Below are 13,769 nucleotides of genomic sequence, written 5' to 3'. Positions count from 1 at the left end.
AAGGAGAAAAATCTCCTCACAGTGAAAACAATTAACCAGTGGAACAGCTTGCCATCAGAAGTTGTGGGTACTTCATCACTGGAGGTTTTAAGAAGACACTGGACAGTCACTTGTCTGAAATGTTATACAGTCTCCTGCTTGAGCAAGGGGTTGGACTAGAACAGGGGTCTCCAACCTTGGCAACTTTAAGCCTGGAGGACTTCAACTCCCAGAATGCCCCAGCCAGCAAAGCTGGCTGGGGAATTCTGGGAGTTGAAATCCGCCAGGCTTAAAATTGCCAAGGTTGGAGACCCCTGGACTAGAAGACCTTGAAAGTTCCTTCCAGCTCTATTCTGATTGATTTATTGAGTTGAATTAAAAATATAAAAGTGCAGACTTGACTGAAAGCAGGCATGCAAAAAAAGTAGAATTTTAGTCAAAAGGGGGATAATTATTTGATAAAGAATAGAGCTGTGTACAGAACAATCCTATTCCAATATATAAATTATGTAAAATATTGAACAAAGTAACTTATTCCATTATTACATTTTAAAGTCTTACATGTTATTTATTTATATGTAGCAAATATAATGATTATCAGTTCAGTCGGACTTTGGATACAATTGACAAATCTTTGTTCAGACTCTTTTTCCATTTATGATGATTATTGAATGATACAAATGACATAAATTAACAAAAGTGACATAAATTTTAGCTTTGATGGATACAGTGGAGTTAACAGAATCGCTCCATATATTAAATAAAGTTTTCTGTTTACTTGAAAACATGCACAATCTTGTGAAATGGTAAGACAAGATCAAATGCATATTTTTATAACCTTTCTTAATACACACCACATAATAGCTCATATTAATGCAGGACTGGATACAAATGACCTTTTGAAATTCTCCACAAAAACATGTCAGCAGAGAAGGTAGGTAGGTGATTTTTCCTGAACACCTCCAAGGGAAGGAGGCATCCTTCAACAATTTCTTGATGGACAGACTCACTTTTACCGGTGACAGTATCAGTCAATGGAAAATTCTAATGATAGATATTTTTTCATGATGTATTGCTTTTAGGCTTAATTAAATTATGGATAGCCAGTGAGGCTATGCAGGAAGGATTGTGCATTACAAGATAGGATATCTCCGACCAAATTGCCCCAGCTTCTGACAACCTAGCAGTTCGAAAGCATGTAAAGATGCAAGTAGAAAAATAGGGACCACCTTTGGTGGGAAGGTAACAAAATTCCGTACGCCTCTGGCATTTAGTCATGCCGGCCACATGACCACAGAATTGTCATCAGACAGCGCTGGCTCTTCGGCTTAGAAACGGAGATGAGAACCACCACCTAAAGTCAGGAACGACTAGCACGTATGTGTGAGGAGAATCTTTACCTTTTAGTTAACGTATAGCAATCTTCCCAAGCTGGTGCCTTCCAGAAACACTGGACCCAAAGCTTGGAGAGATGTAGCCTACACAAGCAACTGCCTGACCCCAGCTGGCTGAGAATTTAAGAGAATTGCAGTCCTAGTCCGCTGTATATCAGGAAATAATCAGGCTGGGACTACCTCTTCCTTCTCTGCCAAGAGCTGAGTCCCACCAGCATGCATAATAAGATTAAGGAACAATGCTGCACTACACCAAAACCCCACCTATTTCTATCATCTCTTATGCAAAAGCTTTTCTAATACTTTCTTCAGGCCAAAATGGTTAATTGAACTACAACATTACAAAGATGCTGGCATGTTTACAGCTAGAACTTTCACTCTTGAATTTCTGACTTCCATGGAGAATACATACTTCTTGGCACAAAGAGACCCTCATAGACGAGAGGCCCTGTTTATCCCCCTTCTTCAAGTTTGCCTGCTTCGCATTCAAATGGCTTCAGAATTCAATACCGTTGCTGAAAGCTTTTCCCACCCCGATAAACCTGGGAATTGCCAGTCCACGCAGTGAACCACAAAAGCCAAAGACCTCATTAAATGGAACTGGGTGCAAATTCAGCTCTATTCTAACAGCTACCTTTTATTATAAAACATTGTAACGTCCTCTGGGTTTTTTTTTTCTACTTTGTTTGCTGAGGCAAAACAAAAAAAAAGACAATAAAACTCTGGATAAATACATATAGATCGGGGAAGTTAGAAAATAAATATTTAGAATAGAAAAATAATCTGCAAAAATACACTGGGGCTATATTAAAGTAGCTTTTTTATTATGTACAATAAGGCAGTATATGAAATTGAATTCAATTAGAGTGACACAGAAGTGGGCTAGTTTAAATCTCCTCTTTCCTCCCTGGGTTGGAATTCAAAAATCATTTATTTTGTAAGTACTCTCAGTACCAAGGGAGATTTTTGCAATGAGCTCAATCAAAAAGGAATTCAAAAACCTAGCGCACCAAAGCCATACAAGAGGCACAATTTTTCCCCTCCCCTTAGTTAGGTATATTTTAATAGCTTAGAATGAGGTAAGTTTTTAAACATTTATAAAAATAGGACTTTTTTTTAAAATAGGAAAAAAAGCAGAGAAATAACAACACCCCCCCTCCTTTTCTGAGTTTCTAAAATGTGTTAACGTACATAGCAGCATGTGACATAAATTTGCAAATTTTTACTAGCAGCTTATCATAGAACCCACATGAGTAACAACAGAATACAATCATGTAGCGTGTGATGGGTATCCATTTTCTGTCATGGAGTTCAGGGGTTTTGTTTGGTTGTTAAGTGTCATATTTATTCCACTGAAGAAACAGGGAAGTATCCTGTTTTTGGCTGGCCAAAGAATGACCCAATGTAGGCATCAACAACAAATTCCCCGCACAGGGCCATGGGCCTCCTATTACAGGTAGTCCTCTGTTGTAATGGACTTACAACAGTTCATTTAGTGACCGTTCAAAGTTACAGCAGCACTGAAGAAAGTGACTTATGACCATTTTTCACACTTACGACTGTTGCAGCATTCCCATGGTCACGTAATCAACATTCAGCTGCTTGGCAGCTGGTTCATATTTATGGCAGTGGCTGCATCCCAAGGTCATGTGATCCCCTTTTACGACCTTCCAACAAGCAAAGTCAATGGGGAATCTGGATTCACTTAACAACCGTGTTGCGGTTAGGAAAAAGAAAAAGAAGCATTGACTTCCGACTTCCTCTGTTGCAGTAAAATAAGGCATTAACATCAAACCACACCTTTTGGTTTTTCATAATAATATAAACTAGTGATTTCTATAAGGATCTATCAACCTAATCGATAAAACCCAAAATCAAAGTTTCATTCTTTTCCATTTCAAGAACAAAGTTCTCCAACTCCATCAGCTTCTGCAACCATTCATCCATGGTAGGAATCCATTTTTGTGTGTATAATAATCTTGCTGCTGTCAACATATATAGTGTCAAAGTTCTCCTCCTCACTTCCCCTCCCCCACTGTTTTCCAATATACTTTCGTATTTTGTATCTTATTTTATCTTATAACCCAATAAAAAAATGTTACAGTAAGAAAAGAGAATAGATGCTGAACAACCGTGTGGCTACCTTAACAACTGCTGTGATTCACTTAACAACCGTGGCAAGAAAATGGGGCAAAACTCACTTAACAAATGTTTCACTCTGCAACATAAATTTTGGGCTCCGTTGTGGTCGTAACTTGAAGACTACCTGTACTTACACCATTCCTTGAGATGGTTTAACGCTTCTACCGAGCACTTCATTGACAGCATCAATGACCCCACCGTTTACATTTCCAATTGTGACCCAGATCTGTGCTTTTATATTGCTCTGCTGAGCTACGGGTAAATATACCTATGGCACCCAGCCACAGTTGCCCATACCTTAGCAGAGCAATATAAGCACAGATCTAGGTCACTGAGGGAAATAAAAATGGTGGAGTTTTTGGTGCTGTCTGCATTTGGTTGTTTTCTTGCGGACGTTTCATTACCCAAACTAGGTAACATCATCAGTGCCAGACTAGATCGTTTGGGTAATGAAATATCTGAAGAAAACCACCAAACTCAGAGAACATCAAGGACCCCTCATTTCAACCCTGAGCAGGGGTGAAATCCAGCAGGTTCTAACAGGTTCTGGAGAACCGGCAGTGGAAATTTTGAATAGTTCGGAGAACCGGCAAATACCACCTCTGGCTGGCCCTACAGTGGGGTGGGAATGGAGATTTTGCAGTATCTTTCCCCTGCCACGCCCACCAAGCCACACCATGCCCACCAAGCCACTGCCCACAGAACCGGTAGTAAAAAAATGTGGATTTCACCACTGACCCTGAACTACAAATATTCTCCTTTTTAAATATGAATGGCAGCTACTCAAGGTTCTTGACTAATGTCATCAGTCTTTTGCATCTGGTGGGAATAAAGGTGACCAGGCAGGAAACACCCCTCTCTCAAATGGTGAGGAGGAGGGATGGGGGTAGAAAAGAGTCATCAAAAATTTGAGAGTGATACAGTTCTGTGGCACTTGAAAAAAGGAACACTTTTAAATGCAGGGCCTTTGCTCTTGTATATTTCTTCTACGTGGTGTCAGATGTCATGGCTCAATAAATGAGAAGTAAAAATGGCGGGTTGCATATGTGTTGTAGCCTTCACCCCAGGGTGCCCAATCACCGCTTAGCCAGAAACCCTTGATACTTCATCATTTTTGATAAGATGTACCAGACATAAACGAAATAGGTTGTAGTTTGAAATAAAATCATGACACATATTTTCCCTAAAGGCAAGACTTCACCAAAACAATTCTCTTAAATCATGGATTCCAAGATGAATTTCCCCCCTGGGTCTGTTCTTAATGACCGAATGCAAAACATAAACAGGTGTGAGCTACAGCTGAGCAGTTTTGTGTCAAGAATGTTTATTTTCCTTGCGTCACCTGGGAATTTCGATTTGTTTATTAGTGAAAGGCTGGCATAAAGATATTTGGATCCATGTAATCTAAACCACCAATCTGTATTTTGCACGTGTTGGGAACGGGGAGGCAATAGATCTTGTTTTTCTCTGCCTGGCTTTCTGGATGGGACTCCTTTGTGGGTTCCTGAAAAGTAGGCAAGGCCTCCGTTTTGGTCTCTGGTAACAATACCAGAATATGATTAGCTACAACCGTGGAAACTTTGGAGTATTCTTTTGCATCTGTAGGCAGAGGAGCCTTTTCAGTTTTGTCAACACTTTCCTTCTGCTTGGGTAGCACAGCCAGCGCGCCGTCGCTGCTGACTTTGTGAATCTCTACGTAATCCATTGGCTTCGTAGACGTAAAAGGCAACTGCTCTGGAGAAGCTAACCAGAATGCCTCTTGATTGTGCTGAGAGTTTAGAGTTACATTGGCTTCATCCTCCAGTTGGCCTGTTTTTACTTTACTGATCGTCTCAATGGGTTCAGGAGGCTGAGAGCAATGCTCCCCTTCCCTTCTCCCCAAAATGGGGGACCTTTTTACACGTGTGGCTTTGAGTACCCTTTTGCAGATCTCTATGGCATCATGAGAGGAACACCTTGGTGTGTGAGAGTGCCCTGGTTGGTCTCCAGGCCACGTAGATGACTTTGGGTTACTACTGGTCAACTGTGGGAGATGCCTTTCAGGCTCTAGCTTTACAGTTTCTGAGATATTTTTTCTACCAGTGTTCCTTTGAACCTCCTCAGGATCTGGTACTTCTACTGCAGGGGGCAGTTTTCTGGCGTCCTTATATTTCTCTTGCAGTAGAGATGGACTCTCACAGCTTCCTCTTCCTGAATCGGAGTCTATTTCCTGGTGTGCTGGCCTTACATGTTTATTGGGGTGACTCTTTCCATGATTTGGCATTAGCTGCTGATCTTCACTGTCGTCTATCTCCAAAAATTCAATCAGCAGATCATCAGAGTCTGAAGTTGGAGGAAAACCCTGGCAATCAAGAGCGCTCAGCAATTCTTCCGTTTTTCCTGCCTGGAGAAAGACAAAATGCACCCTGGATTACTATGAAAATCGCATATTGCATAAAAATGAGCTGAACGCATTTGGACGCAGAGGAAATACAGATCTTAAAGCGGATTACATTTCATTAAGCAGGAAAATGAACGGGATTGTTGAGCTATGATGACGATCGCACTTCAAAATGTTTATGGAGATAGTGGTGGGATTCAGCCAGTTCGCACCACTTCGGGATAACCGGTTAACTTTCTGAGCAGTTTGGTGAACTGGTTGTTGGAAGAAATCATTAGGGCAGAGAACCGGTTGTTAAATTATTTGAATCCCACCACTGGCTACAGCTATATTTAACTGTATGTAAAATGTTTACATATAACAACTGTATCAAGCAACCGCATCTGGAATTTTAAAAAGCCCTGAAGTTATATAGTTTTGCCTCACTGATACATAAAAAGGCAGTAAACTGATATAGAATATGGATTAAATCCCAACACTGATGAGTTATAAGGATCAGAATGAAGAAATAATTTCTTTGAAAGAGATGTTCACGACATGCAAGTACGTGTGAAATCGCGTATTTTTTGGAGTATAAGAGGCACTTTTTTATCTCCCAAAAGGGGGCAAAAATGTCTGTGTGTCTTATAGACCGAATATTGCCTAAGCCCCACCCACCACCCATTTTTTGGCTTCTGCACGCCGTTTTCAGGCCTTTTTTTGGCCCATTTTCGAGGCTTTTTTGGCCTGTTTTCAAGGCTTTTTTAATTTAATGAACTTTCAAATGTAATTTAATTCAAATTAATTTGATAGAGTTAAATGTGATTTTGCCCCATTACTTTTAATCTTTTTTCTTCTGTTACATAAAAATGATGTTTTGAGATGATTTATTTAAGGGTTTCTGGAAATGCATTAAAAAAAACCTTGGGACTGATTCTGTATTATGATAACTATTGTAAGCACTGATGCCCAGAGCAGGGGTGCTATTCAGCAGGTTCCAACAGGTTCTGCAGAGCCGGTAGCGGAAATTTTGAGTAGTTCGGAGAACCGGCAAATACCACCACTGGCTACAGCTATATTTAACTGTATGTAAAATGTTTACATATAAAAACTGTATCAAGCAACTGCATCTGGAATTTTAAAAAGCCCTGAAGTTATATAGTTTAGCCTCACTGATACATAAAAAGGCAGTAAACTGATATAGAATATGGATTAAATCCCAACACTGATGAGTTATAAGGATCAGAATGAAGAAATAATTTCTTTGAAAGAGATGATCACGACATGCGAGTACGTGTGAAATCGCGTATTTTTTGGACTATAAGAGGCACTTTTTTGTCTCCCAAAAGGGGGCAAAAATGTCTGTGCGTCTTATAGACCGAATATTGCCTAAGTCCCACCCACCACCCATTTTTTGGCTTCCGCACGCCGTTTTCAGGCCTTTTTTTGGCCCATTTTCGAGGCTTTTTTGGCCTGTTTTCAAGGCTTTTTTAATTTAATGAACTTTCAAATGTAATTTAATTCAAATTAATTTGATAGAGTTAAATGTGATTTTGCCCCATTACTTTTAATTTTTTTCTTCTGTTACATAAAAATGATGTTTTGAGATGATTTATTTAAGGGTTTCTGGAAATGCATTAAAAAAAACCTTGGGACTGATTCTGTATTATGATAACTATTGTAAGCACTGATGCCCAGAGCAGGGGTGCTATTCAGCAGGTTCCAACAGGTTCTGCAGAGCCGGTAGCGGAAATTTTGAGTAGTTCGGAGAACCGGCAAATACCACCTCTGGCTGGCCCCAGAGTGGGTTGGGAATGGAGATTTTGCAATATCCTTCCCCTAGGAGTGGGGAGGGAATGGGGATTTTGCAGCATCCTTCTCCTGGAGTGTGGTGGGAATGGAGATTTTGCAGCATCCTTCCCCTGGAGTGTGGTGGGAATGGAGATTTTGCAGTATCCTTCCCCTGGAGTGGAGTGGGAATGGAGTTTTTGCAGCATCCTTCCCCTGGAGTGGGGTGGGAATGGAGATTTTGCAGTATCCTTCCCCTGGAGTGGGGTGGGAATGGAGATTTTACAGTATCCTTCCCCTGGAGTGTGGTGGGAATGAAGATTTTGCAGTATCCTTTCCCTGGAGTGGGGTGGGAATGGAGTTTTTGCAGCATCCTTCCCCTGGAGTGTGGTGGGAATGAAGATTTTGCAGTATCCTTTCCCTGGAGTGGGGTGGGAATGGAGTTTTTGCAGCATCCTTCCCCTGGAGTGTGGTGGGAATGAAGATTTTGCAGTATCCTTTCCCTGGAGTGGGGTGGGAATGGAGTTTTTGCAGCATCCTTCCCCTGGATGGGGGTGGGAATGGAGATTTTGTAGCATCCTTCCTCTGGAGTGGGGTGGGAAAGGAGATTTTGCAGCATCCTTCCCCTGCCATGCCCACCAAGCCACGCCCACCAAGCCACACCATGCCCACCAAGCCACGCCCGCAGAACCGGTAGTAAAAAAATTGGAATTCCATCACTGAAGACAATCCCATTGGGGTGAGAAGGTTCCTCAGTATCCTGATCCCAGAGCTTTAAAAGGCTTTAAAAGTAATAAACAACCCCTTGGATTGGACCCGGAAGCAGATCGGCAACCGATGCAGCTTGCTCAACAGAGGTGTTACATGGGCTACCCTTGGGTCCCCAAGATCTGTCTGTGTAGCTGCATTCTGTGCCAGCTGTAACGTCCAAATTATTATTATTATTATTATTATTATTATTATTATTATTATTATTATTATTATTATTATTATTATTATTATTAATTACATTTGTATACCGCCCTTCTCCCGAAGGACTCAGGGCGGTTCACAGCCAATAAAAACCAAAATACATATAATACAGATTAAAAAACAGTATAAAAAACTAATTCGATATATGGCCGAAAAATTTTAAATACGATTAAAAAGCCCATTTAAAAACCCCAATTTAAAACTACGTTTAAGCTAGTCCTGCACGTCGAAACAACAACGTCTTCAGCTCGCGGCGGAAGGTCCGGAGGTCGGGGAGTTGACGAAGCCCCGGAGGCAGCTCGTTCCAGAGGGCAGGAGCCCCCACAGAGAAGGTCCTCCCCCTGGAGGTCGCCAGCCGACATTGTGTGAGAGCGCACTGGTCGGTGTGAGCCTACTGGTGGCAGTAGGCAGTCCCGTAGGTAGCTCAGTCCTAAGCCATGGAGCGCTTTAAAGGTGATAACAAGCACCTTGAATTGGACCCGGAAGACCACCGGGAGCCAGTGCAGACTGTGCAGGATAGGTGTCACATGGGAGCCACGAGGTGCTCCCTCTATCATCCGCGCAGCCGCAAATACTTTTCAAGGGTAGACCCATGCATGCATTGCAGTAATCCAAATGCAAGATGATCAAGGCATGTGTGACTGAGCATAGGGACTCACAATCCAGCAAAAGGTGCAAATGGCACACAACATGAAGTTGTGCAAAGGTTCTCCTAACAGAGAAGGTTATCATAATAATAGCAGAATAGTAACAGCTGAAAAGTTATTCATTTGGAAGGCAAAATGCTTTTTGCTTGATGTTCTTTTTTTGGCCAAAGAACATGTGACCAAAATAAAGCAAACATAAACAAGGTGTGACTAAGCGAAGTGTTTTCACATTCTGCTGCTGAAGATCCACACTCTCCTTTAACAGCTCACCTGTAATAATTGAGCATCCAAGCCATTTATTTTTGGACCTGGAACTGGTGGTAGAAGGCGAGCTACCATCCTGAAATGCAAAAGGAAGACAGATAAAAAATATGCTCTTTCCTTCTTGTGTTAAAATGATATTTCTGAAGGCAGCTACTGTTGTGGGAGTTAATTCCTTTTTCCAGTAGAAATGAACGTAAAAATAGCTCTGCTTATTGGAACATTTTTAGTAGGGCTTTTCACAGGATATAGGTAGCACTCCAATGGATTGGGTATCGACAGAGATGCTAGACATTGGCAGAGAGTTGTTATTCTACTTCCATCATCATCATCATTATCCTTTGGATAAGACTTTTTAATGCAAGCAGGCACCTGTATATGATGCTTTACACCTGTGTTTTCCAACCCTGATAATGTTAACGTTCCACTCCTACAACTCCCTAGGCATGCTGGAGTCGATCTTCACACATCAAATTATCTAAGTTGAGAAACTCTTCTCTAGACTTTCTGAAATAATAAGTTTCAGAGGGAATAAATATCTTTCCTCTTATGATCTTTTGGCTATTGGGCTCAAAAAATAATAGCTTGGTGGAAATACTAAATGATTAAAAACTCCTCTAGACTATCATTCAGTGGTAGTATGGGTATAAGTTGCCCATGGAAGATCATCTTTATATAAAATGATCTCTGGCACCAGAATTATTAAAATTCCATCTGCTTCCTGCTCCTCAATTAATTGATTATTTCCTGTTAAATATCAACCACGGCAAAGAAGCCACTGGAAGAGGAGTGGACAGAGAGAAACTTCAAAACTTTCTCCTCAGTAACAGATCCTTACTAATCTGTTAGTAATCATATCAAGTTGCTACTTGTGCCAAGCGGGCAGTCTATATTTTGTCTTTCCATTCCTGCTGTTTAAACTTTAAAAAATGAGATAGCATGGATATATTTAAGGAAGTTCTAGGTCGGCACTGGCATTCTTAAAGACACATATCAGAGTTGAGGTGCAGGATTTTGATGCCCAAACCTGACAGTGAATTTATGCTTTAGGACAGAGGTCTCTAACCTTGGCAACTTTAAGCCCGGCGGACTTCAACTCCCAGAATTCCCCAGCCAGCTTTGCTGGCTGGGGAATTCTGGGAGTTGAAGTCCGCCGGGCTTAAAGTTGCCAAGGTTGGAGACCTCTGTTTTAGGACAAAGGAATTGACTCTACAACCTTGGTGTAATTCAGCCGGTTCTATCCGGCTCGGGTGAACCGGTAGCGCAGGTGGCAGGAGACTCCACCCACCCACCTGGATGTCATCACATCCCGTTTTTGATCCTCTGCGCATACATGGAGAAGGTGCGTGTGCATGCTCACATTTGGGAACTGGTAGCAAAGGTAAGTAAATTTCAATTTCAAGTTTCTAAGTCATCATTGTTTAGCCATGAATTACCGAATCAACAGAATTAATTGGATTTACACATGTTAAGTCATAAACTGACATTTACAAGTCACAATATGCCAACTCCAAATCAAATCAATCATACCTTTATCCACCCCAATCTCAAATGCTGATAGTTTGGAAAGTATTTTTTAAGTTAGTGGTTCTCAAACTTTTCTTCACCATGGACCCCCCCACTTTAAATACCTTTTATGGCCATGGACCATGGCCAGACTTAACTCAACATTTAAATCATAGCATATCTTCCAACCTTCATGGACCCCGTTATGATATTGTTCCCACGCCCTTAGAGGTCCACCAATTACAGGTTGAGAACCACTGCTTTAAGAGAAAGCAATGGTTTCAGAAAGACAATAGTCCATTAGAAAGGGACAGTAGCCCTTTTCCTTCACTTCTAATGTAGATTTTATGGTAGGTTTGTTTTTGTGCATTTCACAACATCTAAAGTTATAGCTTACTTGGTTTTTTTCAAAGCCAGTATCCAGATCAAGATCAAACAAGCGGCAATTGATAAAAAAACCACAACGATCCAAACAACTACATCCTTTACGCTGGTATCTGAGAGAAAAAACAAGCTGGTTTAAATTACATGCAGTTGTATATAACTTTGTAATTTTTTTTAACTTAAGAAATGTTATTTGCAGAGTTTTATAAAATCTCCCCAATAAGTTTGTGAAGATAAATTATGGTGCCTGAATGAATTAAGAATATCAAGTTGACTGAACCAAGCAATGCCAACAAATCTGGAGAACATCACAGTGGCCAACTACAGTGGCCTGTAGAGGTCAATCTACATTAAAATATGAATGAATGAATGAATGAACTTAACAGTGTGTGCAAACTGCTGTACAATAATCTTTATTTCACCTGCTAGCAAAATAATGCATAATGCAATACAGATGAGTGCCCTGCATGGAGAAAGATATGCCAAATTTTCAAGTTGACTTTAGAAAGGCTGAGGTATAGAAAATATAACTGCAACTGCCAATACATGAAAAAGCCAAATATCAAAAATGAAGTCAGAATGTGCTTTATTAAGTATACAAAGATCTTTGATTGGGTTGATCCTTATGAAGTTATGGAAAGTTCTGGGAAAATGAGAATTCCAGAACCTCTCATTGCCCTTATGAGAAACTTATATACGGGTCAGGAAGTCACAATACAGACTGAACATGGTTAAACAGACTGGTTCCAGGTTGGCAAAAGAGTGAGAAAGGTTGTTATTTATTGAACCTATTTTCTGAAGAGAGGAAGAATAGAATAGAATAGAATAGAATAGAATAGAATAGAATAGAATAGAATAGAATAGAATAGAATAGAATAGAATAACAGAGGTGGAAGGGACCTTGGAGGTCTTCTAGTCCAACCCCCTGCTTAGGCAGGAAACTTTACACCACTTCAGACAAATGATTATCCAACATCTTCTTAAAAACTTCCAGTGTTGGAGCATTCACAACTTCTGGAGGGAAGTTGTTCCTCTCATTAATTATTCTAATTGTCAGGAAATTTCTCCTTTGTTCTAAGTTGCTTCTCTCCTTGATTAGTTTCCACCCATTGCTTCTTGTTCTGTCCTCAGGTGCTTTGGAGAATAGCTTGACTCCCTCTTCTTTGTGGCAACCCCTGAGATATTGGAACTACACTTCTTATGCCAATAGGGTTTTTTGCTGGCTCAAGAAGTGGAAAATAGAATTTAATTTTGCTGAGGGGAAAAGCCTTAAGGTAAACCAAACTTGTCCTTGCCTTCATAAGCCTAATGCCAATAGAAAGCCAGTCAAAGGTTTGTCTTACCTTTTTGGAGTTTGATATAACTTTTAGGGCTCCAGTTGCTCCAGATACCATGATCTGATCTGCATCGAACCTGGGCAACGTATTTTTCTCCTGGATTCACACTGAACATCTTATAATATGTCCTTTGCCCAACAAATATTTTCTGGAAATATAAGCATATACATGAAAGAGCTTCTATACAAAACATAGAAAAAGCTTCTTTTGTTAAAAAAAAAATTAATGCAACAACAAAGTAGCCCTTGTTGAACGAGCACTATTGGGACTGGCAACTTAGCTGTTAAATGAAGTGGTCACTAAGTGAAACCACAACGGTGCTAAAGCTATTACTTCCGCTTTCCTTCGCTTTACAGATCTGCAAAAGTTGTAAATGCAGGGTCAAAAAATTATTTTTTCATCAGCGGTGTAACTGCGAATGGTAGCTAAAGGCTGGTAAAGCCTGTTATTAAGAACACAAAGCCTGCAATTACTGCAGGTTCAAGCCCGGCCCAAGGTTGACTCAGCCTTCCATCCTTTATAAGGTAGGTAAAATGAGGACCCAGATTGTTGGGGGGGCAATAAGTTGACTTTGTAAAAAATATACAAATAGAATGAGACTATTGCCTTATACACTGTAAGCTGCCCTGAGTCTTCGGAGAAGGGCGGGGTATAAATGTAAACAAAAACAAAAACAAAAACAAAAAAAACAAGGCAGTTGCTAAATGTGGTCTATCTGTATATTTTAATTATTTTGACAAGCAAAATTAATGGGGAACAGGGGTGGGTTTCACTTGCCTTTGCTACCGGTTTGCTCACACTTCTGTGCATGCGCAGATGATGTCTGGGTGGAGCCTTCTGCTGCTGCTGCTATCTGTTCTCCCGAACCGGGGCAAACCGGTAGCAACCCACCACTGACGGGGAAGCTAGTGGGAGATTGTAAATAGCAACCCTGTGACCTCGCATTTAACAATGGCATGGGGGTTGGCTTAATGATGGCAACTAGAAGTGTCAATAGCTG

General features: G+C 40.7%; 1 protein-coding gene across 6 annotated transcripts in view; it reads right to left on the bottom strand.

The window, feature by feature from the left end:
- Positions 1 to 2,176: 2,176 nt before the first annotated feature.
- PRLR (prolactin receptor) overlaps positions 2,177 to 13,769 on the bottom strand; it is a 262,479-nt gene continuing 250,886 nt past the window's right edge. For all 6 annotated transcript variants that reach the window (XM_058170147.1, XM_058170143.1, XM_058170142.1 and 3 more), the window contains 4 exons: positions 12,776 to 12,917; positions 11,446 to 11,545; positions 9,552 to 9,621; positions 2,177 to 5,898 (listed from right to left, as the gene is read on the bottom strand). In XM_058170147.1, the coding sequence (XP_058026130.1) occupies positions 4,879 to 5,898; positions 9,552 to 9,621; positions 11,446 to 11,545; positions 12,776 to 12,917 (1,332 nt within the window). In that variant the 3' untranslated portion in view covers positions 2,177 to 4,878. The remainder of the gene's footprint in view (positions 5,899 to 9,551; positions 9,622 to 11,445; positions 11,546 to 12,775; positions 12,918 to 13,769) is intronic.

The sequence above is a fragment of the Ahaetulla prasina genome, chromosome 2, assembly GCF_028640845.1.
Source record: "Ahaetulla prasina isolate Xishuangbanna chromosome 2, ASM2864084v1, whole genome shotgun sequence".
Taxonomy (NCBI): domain Eukaryota; kingdom Metazoa; phylum Chordata; class Lepidosauria; order Squamata; family Colubridae; genus Ahaetulla; species Ahaetulla prasina.
Note: the sequence above shows the minus strand (reverse complement) of the source record. Positions and strands in the feature narration are given on the sequence as shown.